Source organism: Solanum dulcamara, chromosome 7 (genome assembly GCF_947179165.1).
Source record: "Solanum dulcamara chromosome 7, daSolDulc1.2, whole genome shotgun sequence".
Classification (NCBI taxonomy): domain Eukaryota; kingdom Viridiplantae; phylum Streptophyta; class Magnoliopsida; order Solanales; family Solanaceae; genus Solanum; species Solanum dulcamara.
In genome coordinates, this window is record NC_077243.1 from 37,938,006 (window position 1) to 37,965,802 (window position 27,797).

At 35.3% G+C, this 27,797-nt stretch overlaps 2 protein-coding genes across 5 annotated transcripts; one reads left to right on the forward strand and one right to left on the reverse strand.

Annotated features, from left to right (window-relative positions):
- The first annotated feature begins 500 nt into the window (after positions 1 to 500).
- Positions 501 to 7,513, forward strand: LOC129894113 (probable LRR receptor-like serine/threonine-protein kinase At5g10290). 4 transcript variants are annotated; one of them, XM_055969639.1, is made up of 12 exons: positions 501 to 590; positions 1,110 to 1,257; positions 1,441 to 1,573; positions 1,719 to 1,790; positions 2,607 to 2,750; positions 2,844 to 2,915; positions 3,081 to 3,146; positions 3,257 to 3,321; positions 4,533 to 4,676; positions 4,906 to 5,247; positions 6,203 to 6,597; positions 7,034 to 7,513. In XM_055969639.1, the coding sequence occupies exons 2-12, from the start codon at positions 1,191 to 1,193 to the stop codon at positions 7,346 to 7,348; spliced, it is 1,815 nt and encodes a 604-aa protein (XP_055825614.1). In that variant the 5' UTR covers positions 501 to 590; positions 1,110 to 1,190; the 3' UTR covers positions 7,349 to 7,513. The 4 variants fall into 4 exon arrangements, with proteins under 4 accessions (XP_055825614.1, XP_055825616.1, XP_055825617.1 ...); XM_055969641.1 differs by having other exon boundaries at positions 507 to 522; XM_055969640.1 differs by lacking the exon at positions 501 to 590 and adding an exon at positions 642 to 778.
- A 2,192-nt stretch (positions 7,514 to 9,705) lies between these two features.
- LOC129895438 (ras-related protein RABH1e-like) lies at positions 9,706 to 11,668 on the reverse strand. The gene is made up of 6 exons (XM_055971159.1): positions 11,392 to 11,668; positions 11,246 to 11,316; positions 10,950 to 11,038; positions 10,741 to 10,852; positions 10,352 to 10,442; positions 9,706 to 10,194 (listed from the first exon to the last, which is right to left on the reverse strand). Exons 1-6 carry the CDS (start codon positions 11,506 to 11,508, stop codon positions 10,051 to 10,053), a joined length of 624 nt encoding a protein of 207 aa, XP_055827134.1. The 5' UTR covers positions 11,509 to 11,668; the 3' UTR covers positions 9,706 to 10,050.
- Between the last annotated feature and the right edge of the window lie 16,129 nt (positions 11,669 to 27,797).

Sequence of the window (27,797 nt, forward strand, 5' to 3'; positions counted from 1 at the left end):
AAAAGAGGGAATGAACAATACATTTGGATAATTGATAGAAGATTTTATATTAATAAAAATAATAAGAAATTTAAAAGGACAATCAGACGGGGCAAATATTAATTTTAGTTGGATCCTAATTATGAGTTAGGTTATAATAAACTGGAAGTTGATTTAAAATCGATCAAATAGGAAGATATCATGAAATTAATAAATTTTTGAATATTATTTTCAAGTGTATCGTGTCAAAATATGGATCATATGTCGTTTTATGTAAAATAATTTAAAATCTAAATAAATACAATCTTTAAAAATTTGACATTAATTAAATTAATTATTTTGTATTTCCTACATCAAAATATATTTGTATAGTCATTATTCACTGTTATTTTCACTTGTATAAATAAATATTAGTATTTTAATTCTTATTAATAAAATTAATTTTCTTATTATACTAATTTATCATTAGCTTATATGTGAAAATGGGTTTTTTCTTGTTTAGTCAAAAAGTGGGGAAAGGCAAAAGATTTGCCTGGATTCAAAGTACATATTCTGCTCTTCCTTTCACATTTTCAAAGCCCTAAAGTTTTTGCTTCTTCCTTAAAGCTAAAGTACTTTCCTATTTTATTCTTCTTTTTTTATCCTTCTACTTGTCTTGGATTACTAAGAAATGATGTTATGAAGCTTGGAATTAACAATCAAAAGTTCAAGTTTGTGTGTCATTAGATTTTCTTGATTTTGGTGAATTGAAAAGGAACTGAGTTGCCTTCTGATTGAAATTTTTTCTTTACCTCTGTGTGTATGTGAATTTATTTACTCCATTTAATTTGCTATGTTTAATGCAGTTGGTGAGGAAGAGGGCTGATTGCCCATTAGTTCCATACCCTATCTTCTTTCATTTGATTTTTTAAACAAGTCACTTTCGAATGATAGACTTGATGAATTTGTAGAAAGGACCAATGTTTTGTTGATTGACAATTATATTAAGATCGAAAAATGTGCACATGTTATTTTTCAATTTGATATGGTCACTTGTTTAGAGGCATAGTTGTTGTTATGGTCATCTCTCGGTTAGCGTCTTTTGAAGATTCAGCTATTTTCTCCCTGATAGTTTTTTTTTTTTTTTGTAGACACATGTTCGAAGATGGTGTCTTATGTCACAATGATAAATTGCAACAAGGATACTTGACATAAGGTTCAATATCCAAAAGATGGAACTGTTCTTTGCAATTGTGATATTGGCATATCTCCACTCATTTGTCTTACCTGATGGGCAAGGTACCAGATTCTTCCAGTTTTACTTCATCAAAACCAACTTTGTTTTTATTTGTCTATTCAATGGATTAAGAGAAAGTCAGATGTGACTCTTGTTTACATTTTGCTTCTGCCGATGAAGTGTTGTCTTTGTTCTTCTAATAAAAGTAGGGTGACATTCCATTCTTTATAATCTGGCCCATTTAGGAGATGCACTGTACGCATTGAAGAACTCATTAAATGCTTCAAAAGATCAACTTGCTGATTGGAACCAGAATCAAGTTAGTCCTTGCACTTGGTCCAAAATCACTTGTGATGATGAAGGCAATGTCATTATGGTGTAAGTTCTATTGTTAAACCCATTAGAATCACTATGTGCATATAACCTAATGTTACAGTTTATATACTCTATAAAGGTTAATCTTTGGTTGGTCAACTTCCTTTCCTGGATGTGATTTTGATAGTCTCTGAATCTCTGTTTGCAGGTCATTATCAAGTATGGGATTCTCGGGCACTTTAACTCCCAGAATAGGTGTTCTAAAGAATGTGAATACACTGTACGTTTAAAGTACTAGGGCTAAGTTATTATTGACTGAACGCTGGCTTGAATTCTGAGCACATATAATTTTCTAGATGCTGTTATTGCTACTTTTAAAACGTTTTACATTTAAATTTTGTTTCTGAATATATAAGTCTGATGTTATGGCATTGCACAAGAACAAAAATCCCTTCAAATCATCAGTTTTAACTAAAAGTTGAGAACATGATGATTAATAATTTCAAGGTAGCTTCACTTATTGGAAGGGGAAAAAATGAAGCCAAAAGTACCTACATATTGTGGTGTTATCCATGGACAAGGAGAAACATTTGGCCATTTCACCAAGGCAAACAGCTTTAAGAGAGATGGAAATTGTATGAACTATCTAGAAAATGGGAGTCTCTGTTCGGATGGCTGTCTTTTTTCTTGTGGTAACTGCATGGTGTCTCTACACTTTGACTGCTGGTTCTGTTGGCCAAAGAGTAACCTAAGCCATGTCACGAAGACTAGAAGCATGAACTATACAAGATTAATCCTCACCATCGGTGGCTTCATCTTTTTTCCCGTGTGGTCAATTTGTCACATTGGTCTTTGCACTTTGTCTACTTCTAAGGGCCCTATTTTAGTATTTGACTTGCATATTTTTCAAATCAATAATTTGGATGCATAACTACTTGGAAGGGCACAGTTTTCTTTGATGTAGCTCTTCATGATAATCAAATTGGTGAATATGTTGTTGAGCTCAAAGTTGTTAGATCTCCGACTAAAATTTTTGGGACGATTTCTTGTTTTCTGCTACTAACTTAGCTGACTATGTCTCATACACTCCCTGCAGGTCCTTGCAAGGAAATGGTATAACTGGTAGAATTCCCGAAGAGTTAGGAAATTTAACAAGCTTGACAATGTTGGATTTAGAAAATAACCGTTTTTTTGGAGAAATACCAGCTTCGCTTGGTAATCTTAAAAAGCTTCAGTCTCTGTAAGTTATATTATTTCATTTAATCATTTCTGGATAGAACTTAGTTTACTCGGTGATTGGAGTAGGTGTGAACTCTGTTACTCCATTGAGCAGGTTTTTGAGTCGAAACAATCTTACGGGGACTATCCCTCAGTCGCTTCCGGATCTTCCCAACTTGATGAGCCTGTAAGTTATTTATCTTGCCTTTTCTTTATTCCATATATAAAATATTTTTCTGAATAAGAGAATTATACATTTATCTTTTTGGATGTCAACTCAGACTTCAGTGATCCTTAACCTGTTACCTGTATCATTCGATGTTTGACTTGATTCTGTGATTCCGCTTTGCAGTCAGCTTGGTTCCAACGGTCTTACTGGCCAAATTCCTGAACAGTTGTTCCAACTTCCAAAATACAAGTACGATTACAGTTCTTACTTTGGACAGTAGCTCAAGGCTGCTTAGTTTTTGCCTTACTCTACTAATGCTTAATTTTTAATGTTAGTATAACTTCATTTGGTTATTCTAGTTTTACAGGGAATCATTTGAATTGTGGCTTAAATCTCACTCATCATTGTGAATCTGATAGTGGAGGTAAGTTCGAGCAAATATGTGAACTTTGAACTGTGTATGCTTCATGCTTCTCTGTATTCTGGAAGAATGAAAGTGATGTATCTGAAAATTTTGAATTTTACTATCATTGTCTTGATTTCATTTGTTATTATCTTTTAGCTAGAAAGGAGGCATCATCTTTTAGTTATTTTTGTTAGAGAAAAACCTTTAGTATTTTCAAGAGGTCTAGCTTGTTTGGTGTTTCATATTCTATATATAGGATAAGTCTGTACTTTGTTTGGAACGACACTTGATGAATGGACTCTATTGATTTCCTTAATATATCATCTATGTTTTCTTGTTTCTTTCCCTTCCCATTCTTACTTAGTCCCTTCTCCCTTTTCTTGGTGGTATTTCCTCCTTGTATACAAGGCACAGATCAAGATTAAAGTTCTTAGTATTATTTAGAGTTATACTTGCCATTGGTTGTGGGATATGTTTGTTGTGTTGAATTGGTGGTTTATACTGGTATTTTATTTAATGGATGGAAGAATCAAGCACCTCATTGTGTTGCGTGCACTAAAAAGGATGAGTTTCTTTCCATTAGTACTAATCTTGGAGAGTTGTCACACTCTCTCACTCGTAGGTGTAAAACATTCTTAACGGAGGGAGAATGATGTAGCTGAAAAATATAGCATCATTTACTACCTTTACTGTTGATCTATTTTTTTCATCTTTTAGTTAAAGTTTGAGGTTCGATATATTTTTTAGAAATAATATCATATTATAGTTGGAGAGAAGTTTAATAATTTTCGGAGTTGTAATGATTAAAAAAAAGAATTCAATAATTCTAAGAGTTGTGATGATTTTTTTAAAAAAAGAATTTTGATAATTCTAAGAGTTGTAATGATTGAAAAAAGAATTTTAACATCTCTTAGAGTTGTAGTTATCTGGGTTCCCTAATCTATAATTAGAGTCCATAAGTGCTTTTCTTGGAACAACATTTGATAAGTAAATAGTGTTGATCATTTATTATATCTCTCCTCCCCTTTTCTTCTCTTCCTCTCCCTTTAATCATCATTCTCATTCTCTCTCCTTTTGGTGCGACATCTCAGAAAGTTTCTGAAGTTGATAAAGCTGTTGATTACCTATCCAATGTATTACTATTCCTTTAGCGAGGATAGCGTCATTTAACTTGTGCACCTTGTTGAACTTTCTTGACAAGCCAAATTCTAAAGTTGAATTTCTTGCAGGTTCTCCTAGTAAACCAAAGACTGGTCTCATAGTTGGTATTGCTGTTGGATTTCTTGGACTTCTCCTTCTTGGGGGATCTGTGTTGTTGATTTGGAGGAGACGGCACAAAGGCTATAGACATGAAGTCTTTGTTGATGTTGTAGGTTTGTGTCACATGTTTTTGACAGTAATTTCATCAGTTTAATGTTCTTGTTATTCTTGGTAAGGGAAGAAGGTATTCTGTCCATGCATTGTTGTATCTTGTAATTCCATCTTAAGTTAGTGACCTCATTTTTTATACGCCAGTACTTATTTTTCATTTACCTTCAAGATGGTGTGATTCCTTTGAGTATATTATGGTATTATATTTTGTGTTCTATTTGGCGCACTCAGGTGAGGTTGATCGACGAATTCCATTTGGTCAATTGAGGAGATTTTCATGGAGGGAATTGCAGCTTGCTACTGATAACTTCAGTGAAAAGAATGTTCTTGGACAGGGGGGGTTCGGCAAGGTCTATAAAGGAGTGCTCAATGATGGCATTAAAGTTGCCGTGAAACGGTTAACTGATTATGAGAGTCCTGGGGGAGATGCTGCATTTCAGCGAGAAGTTGAGATGATAAGTGTGGCTGTTCATAGGAATCTCTTACGGCTTATAGGATTTTGCACCACACCGACTGAACGCCTGCTAGTATACCCATATATGCAGAATCTAAGTGTTGCTTATCGTCTACGACGTATTGTTTCTTCGCAGCAGTGCTTTTATTCATTGTACTTTCTTTTACATCCCGAGCATGCTATTTTCCCTTAGTGTGCTTGTTTCATCTAATTTATTTTATGTCAATCAATAGATCCTTCATTTCATTAGTCTTACATCTCCTGCGGCACATATTTTGTTTTTGTCAGCTTGGTTGTAAATGATCACGTGTCATTTTCCCTCTCCATCTGTGAAGAAAGCGTACATTTGTCCTTGTACGGTCTAAATTGACTATTAAAGTACTGTAGAACTGCTGATTCTAGTAAAAGAATGTGGACATGGCATCAAGTTTGAGGGGCATGCTTATAGAGCTAATGTATGTAGCTTAATTGGCAGAAGCATCTACCCTTTAATTTGCGTTCTCATACTTCAGAATCTTAATTCCTTTTCAAAAAAGAATCTTATTCTTTCGACTTTGAAGTGTTAGAAGTTTAATGCCTTAGGGTTGCATCACCACGAGTACAATTTGCATGCTTTCTTTTTTCCTCCCAGAATATGGTAGGGAAAGACAAGTTCTGAGCAGATTTAAGCAGTTTACTACATAGGTGCTGTAGAAGTATTTTCTGATATGAATTTTTGGAGATTGCAATTTTCTTTGGTCAAATCAAGAGCAATAGTCAAATCGTACCTCATTAATCATTAATAGATGTATTCATTTTTTTTTAAAGTCAAGCTGTATTTGATTTAAGTTGGTTTCATCGACCATGATATGAAAGAGATACGTGACCTCATAAATTGATTCGTATGCTGTGTCTTCCTATGAAAACAAGATTTGCATCATTGATTGATTTTCCCTTTAGGAGTTGGTTTTTGAAATCCTCGCATGAACTGGAAGGTGTTACATGAAGTAGTTAGTGAAGCTTAAGATTTCAGCAGTTCTCTGCTAGAGTTAATAGTTTTCAGTGGTGTCTTATTAAGTTTTTAATCACTTGCAGAACTTAAACCTGGGGAGCCTGTTTTGAATTGGCCAACTAGGAAGCGTGTGGCACTGGGTACTGCACGTGGACTTGAATACCTACATGAGCACTGTAATCCAAAGATTATTCACCGTGATGTTAAAGCAGCTAATGTATTACTAGATGAAGATTTTGAAGCTGTAGTTGGTGATTTTGGCCTGGCAAAGCTAGTTGACGTGAAGAAAACCAATGTGACAACTCAAGTTCGTGGTACAATGGGCCATATAGCTCCTGAATACTTATCCACTGGCAAATCATCAGAAAAAACTGATGTTTTTGGCTATGGAATCATGCTTTTGGAAATTGTAACTGGCCAACGTGCAATAGACTTCTCACGCCTAGAAGAAGAAGATGATGTCTTGTTGCTTGACCATGTGAGTGTACATAACTCAATGATCTTCATATAATTCCAAATGGGCATCAAATTATTGCCTTTAACTTTTCATATCTTATCTCTACTGACCAATATTTTTTTCTCTCTATGTTTTCTGTTGGATGACATACTTTTGTTTATCTTTCTCCTATTGGTGAAATTGCTGCAATCTTTTTATTATAATTGAAATGGTGCAAACAAACATTATTTTTCGCACGTGGCACCAGTGTACAAATGCTTTGAATATGAGATATGTCTTAGTATTGAGCCTTTTAGGCACAAGAAATATGACACTAAATATATTTGATGCTATTTTTTTTCTTTCAAAAGTGTGGATATGTGGACCCTGAGCATCTCTTATAACTTCATATGATTATGCTTTAAGCTTCATAGGACCTTTATGTAGTATTAGTTGCTAAAAGGAGAGCATGTTGAAGGTCAAAAAACTGCAAAGGGATAAAAAACTGGATGCAATTGTAGACCGGAACCTGAATAAGAACTACGAGCTGGATGAAGTGGAGATGATGATTCAGGTGGCATTGCTGTGCACTCAGGCATCACCGGAGGACCGTCCAGCAATGTCGGAGGTGGTGAGGATGCTGGAAGGAGAAGGGCTTGCTGAGAGATGGGAAGAGTGGCAGCACGTTGAAGTCAACCGTATGCAAGAATACGAGAGACTTCAGAGACGATTTGATTGGGGAGAAGATTCAATGTTTAATCAGGACGCCGTTGAGTTGTCCGGTGGAAGATGACAAATGAGTAATAATTTTGAAAATAAATGTTTCCTGATATATAGATGCCTGGTTGCTAAATGGCCAGCAATCCATTTTTTTTAATTTTGAGTTGCTGATACCACATCTTTTTAAACTTTGTATTGCTTCTCTTATTTATTAGTGGAGTACTTGTTTTTTCTTGTATGGTTGGCTCTGTGCAGTGACAATATTGGAGTTTCAAATTGTATTTTCCATTTCATTTTTGTTCACTTTTCTCTCTAGGCTTGTAGCTTACATGTACAAATTAAAACTTCCAATCAACAGGTATTGCTTTTTGAGAAAAATACATCTGATTCTATAATGATTCACTCACTTGAGATGTGCTTTCTCTTTCTCTTTCCTTTTTTTTTAATGGAAAACTCCTTGTTCTAACTAGGCAGATCGACAGAGGAGTCTTTATTTATGTGAGTTTTAGTTATTATTTTCATACTCCATTAACTCCAAGGAGTGAGAATACTTGATTCCTCAAATGGTTACATATTTTTCCTAACTAAACTATTTTTGTCACTCTTTAACTTACAGATATTCCTGACTGGAAAATCAACTAAATCTCACCGGAAAACCAAGTCAAAACACCATGTTTGGAGAAATTGAATAGTGAAAATACAACATTTTGGATGTATAATCGGCATGCAGAGTTTATTGATTAATTTTAGTGCGTAGGCAAGATGTATATTTGGAAAACACTATAAATGTTGACAAGTATTAAAATATAAAGATAGTTCTAGAGTTTTTTTAGATAGCTAGAATACAAAGTTATCTAGATTGTTTTTGTAGATGTATCCAGAACCAATGAACCATCTTACATAACTAAAATAGGGGTGACTTTAGTAATTTGTAATCAATCTAAATGAATCTAAAATTAATCCAATTCAAGAAGTCTTTTTTTCATGATCAAGTTATTCTTTCCAAAATCTTCCTTTTCCTTTTCTAGCTTTCTTTTCTTTAGTTGTATCTTGCGATCCTAATTAATAATCTTGGAGTAGGAAGTTTCCTCAATTATATTTTTTTTTAGTTATTCTCTACTGTAAGTTTCACAATGTTTTTTTGAGCTGAATTTTTTTTCTTGTAGTATTTCATTTACATATTTGTTTTTAGCGACTTTAATGTAAGTCTTATTAACGCTCCATAGCTAAAGTGAAACAATAATATTTTAGATGGATCAACTACACTAATTAACCTATTGATATTTTGTTCTAAATTTTCTATCTTTTTTGCATTCTACGTAATTGTATTTTAATTCAAAAACATTTTCTCACTAAAAAATAATTTTTTGGTGGAAAAGAACCCTGACCACCCGGACGACCGGAGTAGAAGGGGGATGCCCTTTAATTAAGCAAAGAACACATCGAAGCTAGACATCTTTTATATCCATATTTTTTGGAGGAAAAATTTGGACCTCTATAACTTGAATATTAGTCTTTTTCCACGAGAGCACAATAACATCCACAATATAGTCGTTTATGGAGTCTTTATTATCTCTCAATATTTTTTATACTTTTGGTCAAACCATATCAAAATGTTATGTTTCTTTTATTATAGTTTTTTTTGTTGTCTGATTTATCATCGCCATAATTTGTAATTATTAATTTTTGTATGACGCCCCGAATGTTTCGAACACAACATAACCTTGTGTAATAACATAAGCCTTTCTCCTGCCACCATTGCACATTTGAGGTTTGTAAAGCGAATCTAAGCTACTCTAAATTATTTCTTAAGCAATCAATGTTGAGCACAGTCGCACTGCTTGTTAACTAATTAAACTTGGCTTTTACTATCATGTTGGTATGTAAATATATCTAAATTGCGAGGATACTCGAACTCGACTTGTGGAAAACTCGAGTAAGACTTGTTTTCGTAAAAAAAAAAACAACCCAAAATTCAAATTCTTTTTCAACAAACCAACTCACCCTTGAAAAAAGGTTTACCTTTACTTATTATAAACAAGATCTTTGCGTTGCAATATTTTTTGATTTCTTTCCATCTATCCTAATCTTGGTGGATAAAGTTATTCGATACCTATTGTTGGTGTAAGATGACAGATATCCCGTGAAATTAATCGAAGTACGCCAAGTTGACCCAGATCAAATAAAAAAAGAGCTTACCTTTCACTTTCACCCCAATCCCCCACCTTCGGCCCAAATAGGTAAGGAAAGGAAGAAGAGATGTTCTATGAAACTGTTGTATGATGGCAGCAGCAGCAAAATAATGCATGAGGAACCTAGTATGAATTGATTACGAAGATTTGTCGTTACATTAAAAAACTGCACATCATGAGTGTCTGTAAATAACATGCAGGTGTTATGGGAACTTTGACAATGAAAAAGAACACCCTGTAAGTAATTGGTGTATCAATAAACAATAGGTGGTGCAACAAACTAAAATGAATGTGAAATACGTATGGCATCTCATTATATATTCAACAAGGAGATCGATCCGGAATAAATGGTTTCTGAACTAGTAGTTACTTAGGAACCATCACATATACACACAAGAAGTTTCGTAGAAGCCTGTAATCAGCTACCTCCTTGATGAAGTCTTAACAAATTATTGTACATCATGAAGGAAAATCCATGTTACAAATGTCAAACTAAGAAATCCGCACCCTAATAACTGGATGCAACTGTGTCTTTGTGTGTTTCCAACTTCTCGGTCTTCCTCTTCCTCTTTTAAGTACAAATCTAACATGCACAACCTCCCCCTTGCTTCTCTGTATGGAATGTATTTGTGGTAGGCTTCAAATTAACATCAACCATATCTTCCTGTTTTGTGGATGAAAGTGTTTCCATCCCCGGTAAGGCTGCAGCAATCTTTCGGAACAGAGGCTGCAATTTTCAGTTTCATATTCTTAGTATCATGCTATTTGAGTACTTATGCCAATTCCAACGTTTTGAGCAAAATCTAGTGACCGGGATATTTGATACTCAGTATAACTTGACTAAGGTGTAAAATAATTTCAATGGAAATCGCAGAAAATTGTACCTTGATATTGAATCCAGCTTTAGCACTGGTTTCTACATACATTACTCCAAATTCAAGAGATTTAGCATCTCCTTCTTCTGTGGAAACTTGCCTGTTTAAATCAGTATCATTTACGTAAGAGAAATGGTGGAGCAAATAAATCATAGTCTACAAGAATTAAAATGCAATTTATAATCTCTTACAGAAACTTTTTTCTTCAAATGTGAATCTTTCAAAATTATGTCCATAACTCTCTTACAAAACATATATTACGGTTTTGCAAATAAATGCAAGATTCTGACAGAGTTTTAGGTCTGGTTTAAATCTCAACTATATGCAACTCATTTTACTAGAAATGAAAAAAGGAATTGATAGGTTGTAAACATTTTAGTCATACACAGAATACATACCTTTTTTCTACAAGATCAGTTTTGTTCCCAACAAGAACAATAACGACATCACTGCCTCGTTCAGTGCGTACTTCTTCGATCCACTTTGAAGTGTTGAGAAATGATTGGCGATCTGCAGATATGATGATTTATCACCAAAACTTTGTATTTAAACAAAGAAATGAATAATCATACTAGTTATCAACTATTGTGTGGTAGAAATGACTTACTGGCAACATCATATACAATTACAGCAACAGAAGAATCTCTAATGTAGCTTGGAATAAGGCTTCTAAATCTTTCTTGACCAGCAGTATCCCTGCATATGGTTTGCTTTAGAAATTAATTCATTGTTCAATGTCCAACACTCACAATTGACTCAACTTGTCTTTTTGGCCAAGTCTATTTTCCACATAACCAAAACATAGACGTGCATTTGAAAACTAATTAATTCACCCTTGTAGCTATAAGTAAATCAAGTTTGTCTTTCACTTGGAAAATTGGAATATTAGTTGCGTTGCGTTACCAGAGCTGCAGGCGAACTGTTCGATCTTCAAGGTACATTGTCTTTGATAAAAAATCAATACCAATGGTAGCCTGCGCAACTTGGAATCAATAAATCTGTTCATCGAAAAAAGAAACTGAGTTTGCGATCCCCAAGTGATTCGATACCTGATAAGTGGTGTCGAATTTATCGTACATAAAGCGAGTAATGATGCTGGTTTTGCCCACAGATTGATCTCCCAAAAACACCAGCTTGTACTTTGCTAATGGCGATACCACCGACATTGCAACCAAAATTCAATTTATCTATTATCCTTTCTTCTTCTTCTTCAATTTTTTTTTTTTTTACAATTTCAAGATCTGAAAGAGAGAAAATTAAGCAACACAAAACACCTCTTTGCCTCTCTTCCAATTCTCTATTTATGACTATATAATAGTACCACACTCTCACCACTTAAACGCCCAAGCTCCACTTTTCCCCCTTCTCACTCGTCATTAAATATAAAATTATTTTACTCTCTCGAGTTAAAAATTTCAAAATTATTTATTTCATCATTTATACTTTAGAATAATGTAAGATTACTATCATTATCAATCCAAAACTCATTAAATTATATAAATAATCCATAAAAGAGAACTTACTCATAGTGGAAGTGGAAGAGTAGAATGAACCGTATAGAATTGCTATATTCTCTATATCTATTGTACTTTCTTTGTCTAGTTCATCTATAATTACACATCATTTGTGTGCTTATAAATTAAACTTAGAGCTATTTGGATAAACATTTTTTAAGTTGCTTTTTTAAGTTGGAAATTTCAACTTTTCACTTTAAGTTTTTTTTTTAAAGTTATTTTGCCTTAAAATAAATGTTTAAAAACACGTTTTTCATTTTACCCAAACACCATAAAAAAAATTATAAACTATTTTAACTTAAAAAATATTTAAAATAAGCCTATCAACGGACTCTTAAATTACCACCTTAAAGCACCCTTTATAGGTGGACCCAAACTTCCTACACCTAACTTAAAATAAGAAAAAACATATTTTAAAATTCTCCAACCCCTCATAAAGAGTAACAAAAAAGAGGTATGTTTGCCAGTTTCTCCCTCCATATTTTTGGTATGACAATGAAGATGAGAAATTAGTACACATGTCTATTCCATTTCTGTGAAGTTATTAACTACTTGTTACTCTCTCATGACAAAGATCACATGGCGCATTTTATGATACACGAGGGTTCTTCATATAATTATTTATTTAGGGGTGGAGGTAGGTAAGATCAAGGGGTTCATTCGAACTTTCTTTAGTAGAAAATGACATTATTTATATATGATTAGAATTAATTTTTATATATATAGTGAATGTTGAACCCCCTTTGACTACTTAGTGGATTTATCTTTCATATTTTGAACTTTTTAAATAAAAATTCGGACTCCGTCACCAACTATATACATGCACAATTTAATAAGTTAGTTTATTGAGAAAACGTATTTCTTTAATTGCCTTTAGCTTGTAATCTTGAAGTTTCTGAAATTGTCAAAGACGTATTTGTTGAGTAATTAACAACAAATGATCATATTTCATATTTAAAAGATTCCTTATTATCATACAACTTACCATTTCATTTGTTTGAATTGGATGAATGGAGCAAACGTCATGTCAAGAACAAAGTTATAATTATTCACAAAATGCAATAATTCCGAATGGGCTAGCTATTGGAGCTTTTCCGTCCATATAATTCACTCCCTTCCTGAACTTTTAATTGTTAATTTTTCACGTTTCTTAAGAAATAATAATTAATATAATTATTTTATCATAATATTTATATTAATTAATATTTAATCTTAAAACTTGAAAAATAATTTAAGGAATAAGTAATTAATATTGAGTAAAACATGAAGATTTTTTTTTTTCTTTTGATATGTTAATATTGAAGATAGGCCACCTGTGTAACAGTGACTATAACTACACACTATCCAATCCATGTATGCAAAACAGTTGAGCGGTCTGTTAGGAAGTTAGCTTCTATTAGTTAGTTAATAGTTTGTTAGGATTAGTTAGTTAAAAGTCCAGCTCATCCTATCAAATTAGAATTCTATATATAGAGGGATATTTCTCTCTTTGTAAATACACAAGATTATTGAATACATTCTCACCTTCTCTCTCAATCATCTTCTTCATTTCTCCTTAATATTTCATAAGCTAATCAACTTCAATTAAAAGTGATAAATAAAAGTGAAAATATATTTTTAGTATAGTAAATAAGTAAACATGAGCGGAGGTTATTGATTATTCTTTTATAAGTCAACTACTTTACAATCAAAACCGTTAGTATATTATTGACTTTAAATATAATGGTAATCATAAGCTATTTCGTGAATTTTTATTAAGAAAATGGAAGAAATCCATGCTTTTAATTTAGTAGATTTCCATTATTCTTTCAATAAAAAAAGATAATTATAATGGATTGTCGATGCAAGTATACAAAGATTCTTTAGACAATATTTCCTAATAATACCAGGACTAGCTAGGAAGTAACACCACAAAAATATTTCAATGTTTATTAGCAACGTACGTAACTTGTTTACATGAAAATTTTAATAATTTTACACTTACTTAAATCGTACGAAGTGATACTATTACCCGTAATTTTGACTTTTAGGTTATTTAATGTTTATTTCTATCATCGAAAAGTTTAGTGTAATGCTGCGAAAAAATTGGTGCCAAGTGTAGAACCAATTTCTTTTACACACTTGCTTTCAATTACTCTATACACACCAAAAAGATGGTACGTACTAATTAATTAGGTCAATTTAATTTTGCAAAAGATGGTAAAACTTATAATGAAATCAAACCATCTACATACTGATGTTAACATTTGATTGACAGTAAACAGTTTAGTGTTGGGACTGCACGTACCGCCACCCTAACTCCACATTAGTATGATATTGTCCGCTTTGAGCCAAGCCCTCACGAATTTGTTTTTAGGCACGTCCCAAAATGGCTCACACTAATGGAGTTGAGTGAGCACTTATATATTGATACATTTCTTCTTCTTGATACATTTCTTCTTCTCCATATGATGTGGGATGGGTTTGTTACCCAACAATTCTCCCCTCAAACCAAGATCACACAATTCGTAACCTCCACTTCAGTGATAATACATTGATCTTCTAACCATCTTGCACCGTCACTACCAACCAGTGGGACACGCCGCTTGACCACCACTTTTGCCAAGAAGACTTTCGACACAAGGCATCAATTGCAGATATCCAATCGCTAGGTCACACCATCTGATCTGGTAAATCATCTTGCACCACCATTATCACCCAACAGGACACGCCACCTGGACCACCACTTGACATGAAGACTTTCGACACAAGATACACCTGCAGATCTTTGGTCTTGTTGTCACACCGAAAATTTCTCACAAACAGTAGTCCACTACTCCGACACACTCGAACCTTACTCTAATACCACATGTTGGGACTGCGCGTACCGCCACACTAATATGGAGTTTTTTAAATTTATGAAGCCAACCACAGAACCCTAACCATTTATACTTGAGTTCAAACATTAATATCACATTTACTAACCAAATTTTCATAGAAATATAAAGCTTTTTCAGTCCTTCAAATATGTGAAAGAACACTATCTCACTGGCCTGAAACCTTCAGGTCGTTGGGAGATTCTGCAGTTTCAATCAACATATTAGAAGAATTCTATAGAAAATTTACCAGCAAAACTAATGAAATAAAGAAGCGCTCTCCCGACAAGAAAATATTCTGAAATCATCGGTATATATTATGCACTACGGGGCACAGAACAATTTATATAGACCCTGCCTCCATAAAATTCAAGTTCCTCTGTGGATATCAAAGATGGTCATAGTATCAGATGGTACGACTGGAAATTATTCATTGCTTTGAGGGTTCATCTTCTCAATACAAGCACTTAAAAGCATATGACATGATCAATGCCACTAATTACTTCTTCTTTTACTGATAGTGATACTATACTACAAGCGCAATAACTAACTGCAAGGGATTTTATATTATTTCTCTCACCTATCAGAAATTGCAAGAGATAAAACTGTTTTCACCACCCACTTTCAAGTTAGAGTTGAATCTTTGCTTTTGGAAAATTAAAACATGGCATTGATGGCCTCTTAGAGCCACTGGACCTACCTTAAAGTTCATCCATCACCTGTCTACTTTTTTCTTTTTCTACATTTAAGAAAAGTAAGCTTAATATTTCTACAAAACTCATCTTCACCTGATACTTTCAGTTGACAGGTTCTATGACTTTTCATCCAGGCACAATCACAATGATATTCATGGAGACTTAACATTGTGATTGTATTATATATGATACAATTACAGAAACCAGCTCATTCTCCTTCAAAAATGTGGATGAGGAAGCACATGGATATACTAGAGCTTATATGTGACAATCCTAGAAATGTATATATCAAAAGTCACAAATATCTTAAAATTCTCATTACATGTTTATCATTATGTTATTGAATTTCTACTCCTAATATTGTGACATGAATAGATTAGTAGCTTGTACTCAATCTTTATAGTCTTTTTTTTATGTGGAGTCTGGGCCAACTTATGCACAAATTGTTCAACTCCAATGGATACCTGCTATTTCCCATCAGCAAAGATACCAAATGACTTGGCTCGATCTCTATAGTCTATATACAAAGCTACCTCTCACTAGTACAATTACTGAGCCACTTTGGACTTCAAGATTTAAAAGACAACAACAGGTGCACCTCAAACCAAAGCTAGTTATGGTCAATTGTATGAAATCATCAATATATAAGTACTATGTTTGAGTCCATAATATTTCAATACTCCGTATTTAAATATTATTTAACACTAACATAACTCTAATATATTCTACTATATCTCTAATATACCAAGAGTTTTTAGGTTTCAAGGTTTTGACAGGTGGAAAAAGTTCACCTAGCAACACTTCTACAGAGATTTGAAATTTAATCCTCAAGGTTGTTACTCCAACTCTTTTTCCGCTAGAACAACACATTGACGGACCTCTATCTTCAGAAATATAAACACCATAGCCACCTAAATATCTATCAAAGTCATGCCTAAATTGGGATCCTAAATAGATGGACCACACAACTTGTTGTCAAACTGTGCCTATAACATGAACACCATATACATTTCCATAAGTTCTTACATCAAATCATGTATTAAAAGGCCGGACAACATAGTTGAAGCTCCTAGAGTAAAGGAACAGTACAAATGTTTAAGCTAATGTCTTCACACGTGTAAATAAATATTTTTCATTGAAATTATAGTACCAATAAAAGTAACAACTGAAACATTCAAGAAGCTTACGCAGGCATAAGAAGCCACTAAAAAGAGGATAAGGGTCATCAAATAATATAAATGAACATACAACATAACTGCTAGAACCTACCTTCTAGACATGCTCATAGAATTTTGAATTTGCAGAGACAAGAGACTTGCAGGTTGGTTTCTCCGACCAAGTAAAGATAAGGGCAGTAATACAATGGAGCTATGGAAAGATCATATAGAAGATGATGTTTACTCAGGCAAGGGAGTAGTTGGTCAAAGAAGGGTGTTAAGTTACTATAGAACAAGAGAAGAACTTGGCAAAGCAAAAGTTCAAGCCATGGATTTTGTCCATTGCAAATTCACTATGCAGCTATTAAATCTCTTTTTCAACATTTTAGACCTCAGTTGGAGTATGTCAAGGTATACTCTGGATCTTCTACATTGCTGGCAAAAATATTATCGGAGTAAAGCTTCTGCTAATATTTGGAACTTGATCCCTTCAGCTATTTGGAAGGAAAGAGCCGCTAGGATTTTTTAGAGCAATAGTGAATCTGTATTTGACGTTAAACATAGATGTATGTCCTTTCTTTTTGGTGGAGCATGTCATCAATTAGTGATGTAGAAGCTATTCTTGATTTTTTAGCACATTACAAAATATGAAATTATTGCTAGTACATACTGCTTAGCATTTTAATGCTGGCAATCTATAATACCACTATCTTTTGTTGATCAGAAAAAAAAGTTCAAGCTAGAGAGAACAAAAATATTATAAAAGTACATAACTAATATAGAAATTTATCAGGCTTGACATTTTGATAGAGGATGATAAAAACATCAGGTCTTTTTCATGAAAAACTGTTGAAATAGAAGTTGAAGAAGAAGAATATCTGAAGAAGGATTGAGAGCAATTTGAGAATTTTTCTTTCTGCTGTGTATCAGAAAACGGAAAGAGTAAAGTAGTAGTTGTCCTCTTCTATCTTTACACTGTTATGCTACTTAGTTAACATATACTACTTAGCTAAGCTAACAACTTTTAATGGAATAATTAGTGTGGGACCTACACTAATAACCAACTAACTAATTACACTATGTGCACATCATACTACTAACTAATTACACCATGTGCCAATACTCCCCCTCAAGTTGGAGGGTGCATAACATCGAACACTCCTAACTTGTTCATCAAATACATATGTTGTTGCCTGCTCAATCCCTTTATCATCAAGTCTACTTGCTGATTATTCATCTTCACCAATTCAGTTTTGATGGTTTCTTCCTTTATCTTGTCTCTTATAAAGTGACAATCAATTTCAATATGCTTTGTTCTCTCATGAGAAACTGGATTTGCTGCCAGCTATCACTTCAAACAGTTACTGGTTGATGAATTTCCATTCCAAGTTCATTGAACAAGCCCAACAACCAAGTAATTTCTACTACAATAGCAGCCATGCTTCTATACTCAGCTTCAGCTGAGCTCTTGGATACTATTTGCTGCTTCTTTGATTTCTAGGAGATTAGTGACTCTCCAAATTTTACTGCATAACCTGTGATGGATCTTCTTGTGCTAGGACATGCTGACCAGTCTAAATCACACCAGCATGTTATCTCCTATGTAGGTTGTGATCTGAAAATAAGACCCTGACCTGGGGCATTCTTTAGGTACTTGACTACTCTAATAGCTGCTTCCTAATATGAAACTTTAGGCTCTTGCATGAATTGGCTTAGTGTTTGGACTGCAAAGCTAATGTCTGGTCTAGTAATGGTGACATATAGTAGCTTTCCTATCAGCCTTTGATACCTTGAACCTCTTCTAGAGCTTTATCATCTTTAATTCCAACAGCTTTGTCATATTCCACAGTAGTCAGTCTGTTTCCAACTTTTAGTGGTGTGGCAGTTGGCTTTATGCCTGCTAAGCCCATTTTTGATATAAGCTCCAATATGTATTTCCTTTGATTAAGGATAATACCATATTGTGATCTCAAAACCTCTATACCAAGGAAATATTTGAGTTCCCCAAGTCTTTCACTCTAAAATCTTGATGCAGAATCTTCTTGGCTTCCTCTATGAGACTGCTTCTATCTCCAGTAATAAGAAGATCATCTATATACACAAGTATTATAACAATGGTTTTACTTGATCTCTTTGTAAAGAGTTAGTAATCGTGAAGACTTTGTGTGAATCCTACAGCTATCAGTGCATCAGTCAATTTTATATTCCACTGTCTTGATGCTTGCTTCAAGCCATACAAAGGTTTTAATAACCTGCACACCTTAGTCTCCCCTTGTCTCTTGAACCCTTTTGGTAACTCCATATATACTTCTTGATAAAGATCCCCTTGCAAGAATACATTGTACACATCCATTTGATGAAGTTTCCATCCCGTTGTAGCTGCCAGTGTAATCATTGATCTCACAGTGATTATTTTAGACACTAGAGAAAAGGTTTCATGATAATCAAGACCTTCTTTTTGACTATATCCTTTTGCCACCAACCTTGTATTATACCCCATACATTTATACCTTGGAAGGTTCTTAAGCTTCTTAAGTTTCTTGAAAGGTTCTTAAGCTCTTTAGAAGGTACCATGTGAGCCGGATAATCTACAACGCTATCAAATAATTCTAAGGAAGAGAGAATGAGATACCCTATAATAGAGAAGATTGGAAATAGGGTTGTAAGAATCCGAAAGAAGTTGAAGGCTAAGTAATGAGTCGTAGGACTCGACATATATACGTAATCTACCAACTTAAAAATATTACATACTTAAACTACTTGAGTACATACCAAGCTTACGTAGCAAGGATTACATAGGTTTGTAAAATAAAACGAGATTACGAACCCATGAAGGAGAAAAGAAAATGACATATGGCAGAAAGAGAGAGTGTAATGTGGCAGCAGCTGGAAGTGCCACGTGGCAGAAGCTGAAGCAAGAGGGTGAACCCCACCTGCCATATGGCAGCCCATGGTGGGAGGAAGAGGTGTGTTGGCCCTATGGGGGCTTGACACGTGTCACCACTTAGGGTCTGACATGTGTCACCACTAAGGTGTCCTATATATATATGTTTTATGATCATCCTTATACAAACAACTCATTCTTATCTCCAAAAAATTCTAGAAAAAAAAGAGAGAAAAGAAACTCTAGACTAGAGGGAGAGAGCCACGGTTTTGGGAGGAGAAAAAGGTAAGTTCTCTGATTTTTTTCTGTGAATTAATTATATAGGGTATACCAAGAGGGTATGAAGGTGTTATTAATGTAAGTTTATGATGTTAAGCATCCCCAAAAGGATAGCAAACAGTCATGAAGTTTCAGCCGCGCTAGAAGAGCTTCTGAGGCGAGTTTTGGAGAGTTTCTGATAAGGTAAGACTTTCCAATTTAAATTGGAGTTTATGATATTGTTATGGGGTATATTACATGTCTTAAATGAGGCTGGAAGTGGAAAAATTGTATAAGTATGCTTGACGTTAAAAACAAACTAAATTGAAGTCGTTAAAGTTAAATCGAAGTCGAGTAGCGTGTTGTGATTGTGGTGCTTTGGTTGCAGCTGGTTTGATTATGTATTTCAGGTATGGAAAGTGTTCTAATAAGGGTGTGGGTTCTGCTGGTTTTATACATAGGACCCTCAATTTCATATGGTTAAAGGTTTTACGAAACAAAGGTTAAAAACTCTATTTGTGTATCGTAGTTTTGAGCGAGTTGGTTGGAGTTTATATTGTATAATGTTGGAGTGATTTTACTTGTATATATGCTTCTAGTTGTTGTTGTTGGTTGGCTGTGGTAATTAAGGATGTAATTGGAAGTTTGGATAGGGCAAGTTATAGGAGAGATGCTGCCCAATTTCCAGTAACTTCAGAACTAGTAATAAACTAGTCAAGGGAAATGGATAAGGAAACGATTCCTATGGATACTTGGTTGTAGAGTTGGAAATTGGAAAGTGAAAGGTTATTAACCTTAGTATTGCTTTTATGTTAAATAGGTTCAAAAGACGATGAGGCGAACGTGGTTAAGAGTAATCCATAAGAGGTATGTGAAGCTACCTTCTTTCTCTTGGCATGTTTTTGGCATAAGTATGTAAAGCTACCCTTATTCTCTCTTGATATGTCTTTGACATCAGTTATGATGTTATGATGAAATATTTATGGTACCGAGTCCCTTGATGGGCCAAGTAGGATATATTTACTATCTAAGGATCGGGCCGTACGTTCCACGACACATTTATGTATGACGACTATATGAGGGGAAGTAGAGAGTATGTAAAGCTTATCTCTTCTTTTGTTTTGGCATGTCTTAGTCATAAGTGGTTGGTATATGTACTGTGGGGATAATTCCATTCATAGAACCCCGAGTATGGTTCATAAATCTTATTTACTTCTTGATGTTAGAACTCCTGCGATAGTTGAGTTATTGTCTTGTAAGTCTTCTACATGACGAAAGGTAGTACACGTGAAGCCTATATCTTCCTTCTCTTGAAATGGCTTAATGTAAGTGAAGCATTATACGATATGAGTTAGAGGTAATTTTATTTATAGGTTCTGGGTGTAATTCATGGCTTGTACTCACTTCTGAATGTTAAAGGTCCTAAAGCAGTTGAACTACTACCCTCGAGCCTTCCATATGTTGGGTAGTAACTGGATATGCAAGCTCGTATTCCTAAGGACTCTAGGGTGATAAATGTATCTGATTGCGTAAGCCGTGTAGCATTATCTTGATGCACATCTATGACGCCTAAGGTTCCACTTAATATGATCCCTAATGACCCTCATAGGGTACTCAAGACAATTACTACCTGGATTTTCAAGTGACGGTTCACTTGGCTATTTCATGGAGTCTCAGAGAATGATTTAGCTTGTATATGGTTACTCACTGCTCTGCTCGTGCATATGGTTAATCTATCTTTCACTGAGTCTCTCACAAGAGGGCCGGGTACGACTGAGTCCCATAAAGGGTCAGGTACGATATAAGATAATATAAGTATTCATCAAGTCCCATAAAGGGACGGGTATGATCGAGTCCCATAAAGGGCCGGGTATGATATATGTATACGATGGTAAAATGACATGATTATTGACCGGGTCCCATACAAGTCCGGGTATGGTATATATACGCATATGATGACATAATGATACATTTCTAACATCGAGTCCCACAACGGGCTGGGTATAGAATATGACACTGAGATACATAACGTCATTTTACAAGATGCAACTATAGTGATTTATTAATTGTTATACTTGTTCCCTGCATCCCTATGTCAACTGTGCGCTCCTTGTAGCATTTTATGATTTACATACTTAGTTATATATCGTACTGACCTCCTTTTTCTAGAGGGGCTGCATTTCATGCCCGCAAGTACAACTACACACTTTGGGGATCCGCCAGCGTAGAAATCCCACTCAGCAATTCAGAGGTGCTCCATTGTGTTGGAGCCTAGATTTTGGTACTAACCCTTGATGTATATATTTATTTGTTCACGGGTACAGCGGAGGCCCTATCACGCCTTATGTTACTATTCTTACTCTTAGAGGTCTGTGGACATGTATGCGGGTTGTATATGTACGTGTGTACAGTTGTGCCTATATGTCTTATATTTTGGGTCATTCCCTTTGTCGTGGCAGTTTTGTCGGCTCGCGCGCGTGTTCATTATGGAACGGCCCTATATATTACGATAGCCTCATCGGCTTATACATTGTGTTGCTTTATGCTATCCGTTGGTATGTTATAACTCAAACAGGAGGCAGGTTTACTTATAGTTAGCAGGGTTACACGTGAGTGTCCAGTTCAGGCACTCGTCACGACCCGAGGGGTTGGGTCGTGACAAAAGTATATTAGAGCGATCCTTCCTTGGAGTGTCTATAGACCGTGTCTAGTAGAGTCTTCTTTATTGGTGTGGTGCGCACCACATCTATAAACAGGAGACTATAGGATATTTAGAATGTTACTTTTCTTTCATATCTAAGATCGTATGATAGATCCGAGTCATAGAAAAACTCCTTATATTAACCTTGGATGTTAACAGAAGGATGACAGTAATGGAAGGAAGTGACTGACTAATTTGGAAGTCACAAGGCATGTAAGTAAGCAAAGGCATAAAAGATATTCGTTGGGAAAGGTATTGAAGTAGAACTGAAATGTAAAGTTATAAAGTGAAAGGAAGAGTAGACAGGAAAGTGTAATAGGGGAAGTTCTAGTGGACGTACGAGGTAAGTCCATTTTCATACTGTTAATTGTAGGCGTCCTGTGTGGCTGCGATATGATGTGATATGATACATATATATATAACTTTATACATATTGGCCCTATGAGGCACTGATGGTATTTTCTGCGTGCATGTTTGAGATAGTAAGAAATACAGAGGAAACTCTGACCAAATTTTCCTAAAAATAAAAAAAGAATGAGAGATGGGGTTGTAGTATGTCTTGAAAGGTCATGTCCACCTTAATGATAAGATTTGACTAAACTACAAGTATGGTTGACCTCGAGGAATGAGTTAATTGCTGACTTGACAACAATAGTAACTAGGAGATCAATGCTGGTATGGTAGAAAAGGACTTAGAAAAGACTTGTGATACTAAGAAATGCTTTAGAGAAGACTAGTAGATCTGGATAGATGAATATATGAATGCACTGGCTGAATTGATAAATAGGGAGAAATTATGATGAGTTATAGCTAAAGGAGTAATGGTGTGATTGAGATAAAAGTACAAAGGAAAGAAAATTGTGATGGATATGAAGTATGAATAAAACAACTCATAAGATATTAAGAATATTTTGAAGGATAGAAAGCCTATACTTGACTAAAGGTTAAAATGTTGGCAACAGGGTTATTGGCTACTTATATTGTGACATACAAGTAGCACAAGAGAGAGGGTAAGAGATCTTTCCTATGGTAGAATAGAAGAGAACTTAAGAGTAAGTAAAGGAAGCGAAAAAAGTATGAGATATTGAAATAGAAAGAAATTTCCCTGTAATCTGTATAAGATCTTGAGGAAGGTTTTTGGTTCACATTCGAGGACGAATGTTCTAAAGGGGGAAAGAATGTTATACCCCATACATTTATACCTTGGAAGGTTCTTAAGCTTCTTAAGTTTCTTGAAAGCTTCTTAAGCTCCTTAGAAGGCACCATGTGAGCTGGATAATCTACAACGCTATCAAATAATTCTAAGGAAGGGAGAATGAGATACCCTATAATAGAGAAGATTGGAAATAGGGTCGTAAGAATCTAGAAGAAGTTGGAGGCTAAGTAATGAGTCATAGGACTAAACTTATTTACGTAAGCTACCAACTTAAAAATCTTACATACTTAAACTACTTGAGTACATACCAAGCTTACGTAGCAAGAATTACATAGGTTCATAAAATAAGACAACATTACAAACCCATAAGGGGGAAAAGAAAGTGACCTGTGGCAGTAAGAGAGAGTTCCACATGGCAACAACTAGAAGTGCCATATGGCAGCAGCTAAAGCAAGGGGGTGGACCTCCATCTGCCACATGGCAGCCCATGGTGGGAGGAAGAAGTGCGTTGGCCCTATGAGGGCTTGACATGTGTCACCACTTAGGGGCTGACACGTGTCACCCCTAAGATGTCCTATATATATATGTTTTATGATCATCCTTATCCAAACAACTCATTCTTATCTCCAAAAAATTCTAGAAAAAAAAGAGAGAAAAGAAACTCTAGACTAGAGGGAGAGAGCCACAGTTTTGGGAGGAGAAAAAGGTAAGTTCTCTGATTTAGTTCTGTAAATTAATTATATAGGGTATAACAAAAGGGTATGAAGGTGTTATTAATGTAATTTTATGGTGTTAATAATCCCCAAAAGGATGGTAAACAGCCACGAAGTTTCAGCCGCGCTAGAAGAGCTTCTGAGGCGAGTTTTGGCGAGTTTCTGATAAGGTAAGACTTTCCAATTTAAATTAGAGTTTATGATGTTGTTATGGGGTATATTAAATGTCTTAAATGATGCTGGAAGTGGAAAAATTGTATAAGTATGCTTGACATTAAAAACAAACTAAATTGAAGTTGTTAGAGTTAAATCAAAGTCGAGTAGTGTGTTGTTTGTGGTGCTGCGGTTGCAACTGGTTTGATTATGTATTTCATGGATGGAAAGTTTTCTAATAAGGGTGTGGGTTATTCTTGTTTCAAACACACGATCCTCCGTTTCGTATGGTTAAAGGTTTTAAGAAATAAAGGTTAAAAACTCTATTTTGGTATCATAGTTTTGAGCGAGTTGGTTGGAGTTTATATTGTGTAATGTTGGAGTGATTTTACTTGTATATATGCTTCTGGTTGATGTTGTTGGTTGTCTATGGTAATTAAGGATGTCATTGGAAGTTTTGATAGGGCAAGTTATAGGGGAGATACTGCCCGATTTCTGATAACTTCGGAACTAGTAATAAACTAGTCGAGGGAAATGGATAAGAAAATGATTCCTATGGATACTTGGTTGTAGAGTTGGAAATTGGAAAGTGAAAGGTTATTAACCTTAGTATTGATTTTATGTTAAATAGGTTTAAAAGACGACGAGTTGAACATGGTTAAGAGTAATCCATAAGAGGTATGTGAAGCTACCTTCTTTCTCTTGGTATGTTTTTGGCATAAGTATGTAAAGCTACCCTTCTTCTCTCTTGATATGTCTTTGACATCAGTTATGATGTTATGATGAAATATTTATGGTACTGAGTCCCTTGATGGGCCAAGTAGGATATATTTACTATCTAAGGATTGGGCCATACATTCTATGGAACATATGTGTATGACGACTATATGAGGGGAAGTAGAGAGTATGTAAAACTTATCTCTTCTTTTCTCTTGGCATGTCTTAGTCATAAGTGGTTGGTATATGTACTGTAGGGATAATTGCATTCATACAACCTCGAGTATGGTTCGTAAATCTTATTCACTTCTTGATGTTAGAACTCCTGCGATAGTTGAGTTATTGTCTTATAAGTCTTCTACATGACGAAAGGTAGTACACGTAAAACCTATATCTTTCTTCTCTTGAAATGGCTTAATGTAAGTGAAGCGTTATACAATATGAGTTAAAGGTAATTTCATTTATAGGTTCTGGGTGTAACTCATGTCTTGTACTCACTTCTGAATATTAATGGTCCTAAAGTAGTTGAACTACTACCCTCGAGCCTTCCATATGTTGGGTAGTAACTGGATACGCAAGCTCGTATTCCTAAGGGGTCTAGGGCAATGAATGTCTCTGATTGCATAAGATGTGTAGCATTATCTTGATGCACGTCTATGACGCCTGAGGCTTCACTTAATATGATCTCTAATGACCCTCAGAGGGTACCCAAGATAATTACTACCCGGATTTTCAAGTGACGGTTCACTTGGCTATTTCATGGAGTCTCAGATAATGGTTTAGCTTGCATATGGTTACTCACTGCTCTTCTCGTGCATATGTTTAATATATCTTCCACTGAGTCTCTCACAAGAGGGCCGGGTATGACCAGTTCCATAAAGGGTTGGGTATAATATAAGATGATATAAGTATTCACTGAGTCCCATAAAAGGCCGAGTATGACCGAGTCCCATAAAGTGTCGGGTATGACCAAGTACCATAAAGGGTCAGGTATGACCGAGTACTATAAAGGGCCAGGTATGAATGTGTTCCATAAGGGGCCGGGTATGACCGAGTCCCATAAAGGGCTGGGTATGACCGAGTCCCATAAAGGGCCGGGTATGATATATGTATACAATGGTAAGATGACATGAATATTGACCTGGTTCTATATAGGTACGGGTATGGTATATATACGTATATGATGACATAATGATACATTTCTAACATCGAGTCCCACAATGGGCTGAGTACGGAATATGACACTGAGATATATAACGTCATTTTACAAGATGCAGCTACAGTGATTTATTTGTTGTTATACTTGGTCCCTGCATGCCTATGTCAACTGTGCACTTCTTTTGGCATTTTATGCTTTACATACTCAGTACACATATTATACTGACCCTCTCTTTCCGGAGAAGGGGGGCGGCTGCATTTCATGCCCGTAGGTACAAATACACACTTTGGGGATCCGCCAGCTTAAAAGTCCCACTCAGCAGTTCAGAGGCGCTTCATTGTGCTGGTGCCTAGATTTTGGTACTAACCTTTGATGTATATATTTATTTGTTCACGTGTACGGCGGGGGCCCTGTCCCGCCTTATGTTACTGTTCTTACTCTTAGAGGTCTATGGACATGTATGTGGGTTATATATGTATGTGTGTATAGTTGTGCCTATATATCTTATGTTTTGGGTCATTCCCTTAGTCGTGGAAGCCTTGTCGGCTTGTGCGTATGTTCATTATAGAATGACCCAACATGTTATGATAGCCTCATCGGCTTATACGTTGTGTTGATTTATGCTGTCCGTTGGTACGTTATAACTCAAATAGGAGGCAGATTTTCTTATAGTTAGTAGGGGTACACGTGAGTGTCCACTTTGGGCACCCATCACGGCCCGCGGGTTTGGGTCGTGACTCCTTGCCTTGAATCTTTCAACTTCCCCATTTGCCTTATACTTGATCTTTTATACCCATTTTGAGCCAACTAGATTTTTTCCATTTAGAAGGTCAACAATCTTCCAAGTATGATTATCCTTTAGAGCTTTGATCTCCTGGTGCATAGCTTCTACCCACTTTGTATCCCTTGAAGCCTCCTTAAAGTTTTTTGGTTTAGCTAAGGTAGAGAACTTAGCTAAATAGATTTTATACTTTTCTGATGTTCTTGTATATGACAGGTACTTATTTATCGAATAGATGTGATCATGACTAGTATTGACAACATAGTCATTTAACTATCCAGGTTGTTTGGTTATCCTAATTGGTCTATTGCTAGTGACACCAGGAAGAGCAACACCAGCCTACAATGGAACTTGTTCAGCCTCATCATGTTCTGGAACTTGTTCAGCCTGCAATGGAACTTGTTCAGCCTCATCATAGTTTGGAACATTTTTAGCCTCATCAGGTCCTGCTGGGTTAGAAGCAAACTTAGGTGGTTAAACCATTTGTATTACTTCTTTTACTATATCTGCAATAGCATCATTGTCATTGTTAGCAAAGTGTGCCCCCTTGCTACTACTGGTGGAGACCGGTAAATGTGAGCAGGAGCAGAAGCAGGAGGATTATATGAAGCATTAACATGACTCAGTTGAAGAAATGTGCTACCATCTGAGTCTGCAGTGTTACTAAAAGGAAATTCAGCTTCTTTGAACACCACATCCCTGCTAACAGAAA

Bases quoted from the DNA above. Each gene is read 5' to 3' on its own strand.
- LOC129894113 (XM_055969639.1), top strand. From the start codon at position 1,191: ATGGAACTGTTCTTTGCAATTGTGATATTGGCATATCTCCACTCATTT. The intron at 2,751-2,843 runs GTAAGTTATATT...TCCATTGAGCAG, and splicing joins CTTAAAAAGCTTCAGTCTCT to GTTTTTGAGTCGAAACAATC. The intron at 5,248-6,202 runs GTATTGTTTCTT...AATCACTTGCAG, and splicing joins TGTTGCTTATCGTCTACGAC to AACTTAAACCTGGGGAGCCT.
- LOC129895438 (XM_055971159.1), bottom strand. From the start codon at position 11,508: ATGTCGGTGGTATCGCCATTAGCAAAGTACAAGCTGGTGTTTTTGGGA. The intron at 10,853-10,949 runs GTAAGTCATTTC...TCATATCTGCAG, and splicing joins AATTGTATATGATGTTGCCA to ATCGCCAATCATTTCTCAAC. The intron at 10,195-10,351 runs GTACAATTTTCT...TGAAAATTGCAG, and splicing joins AAGCTGGATTCAATATCAAG to CCTCTGTTCCGAAAGATTGC.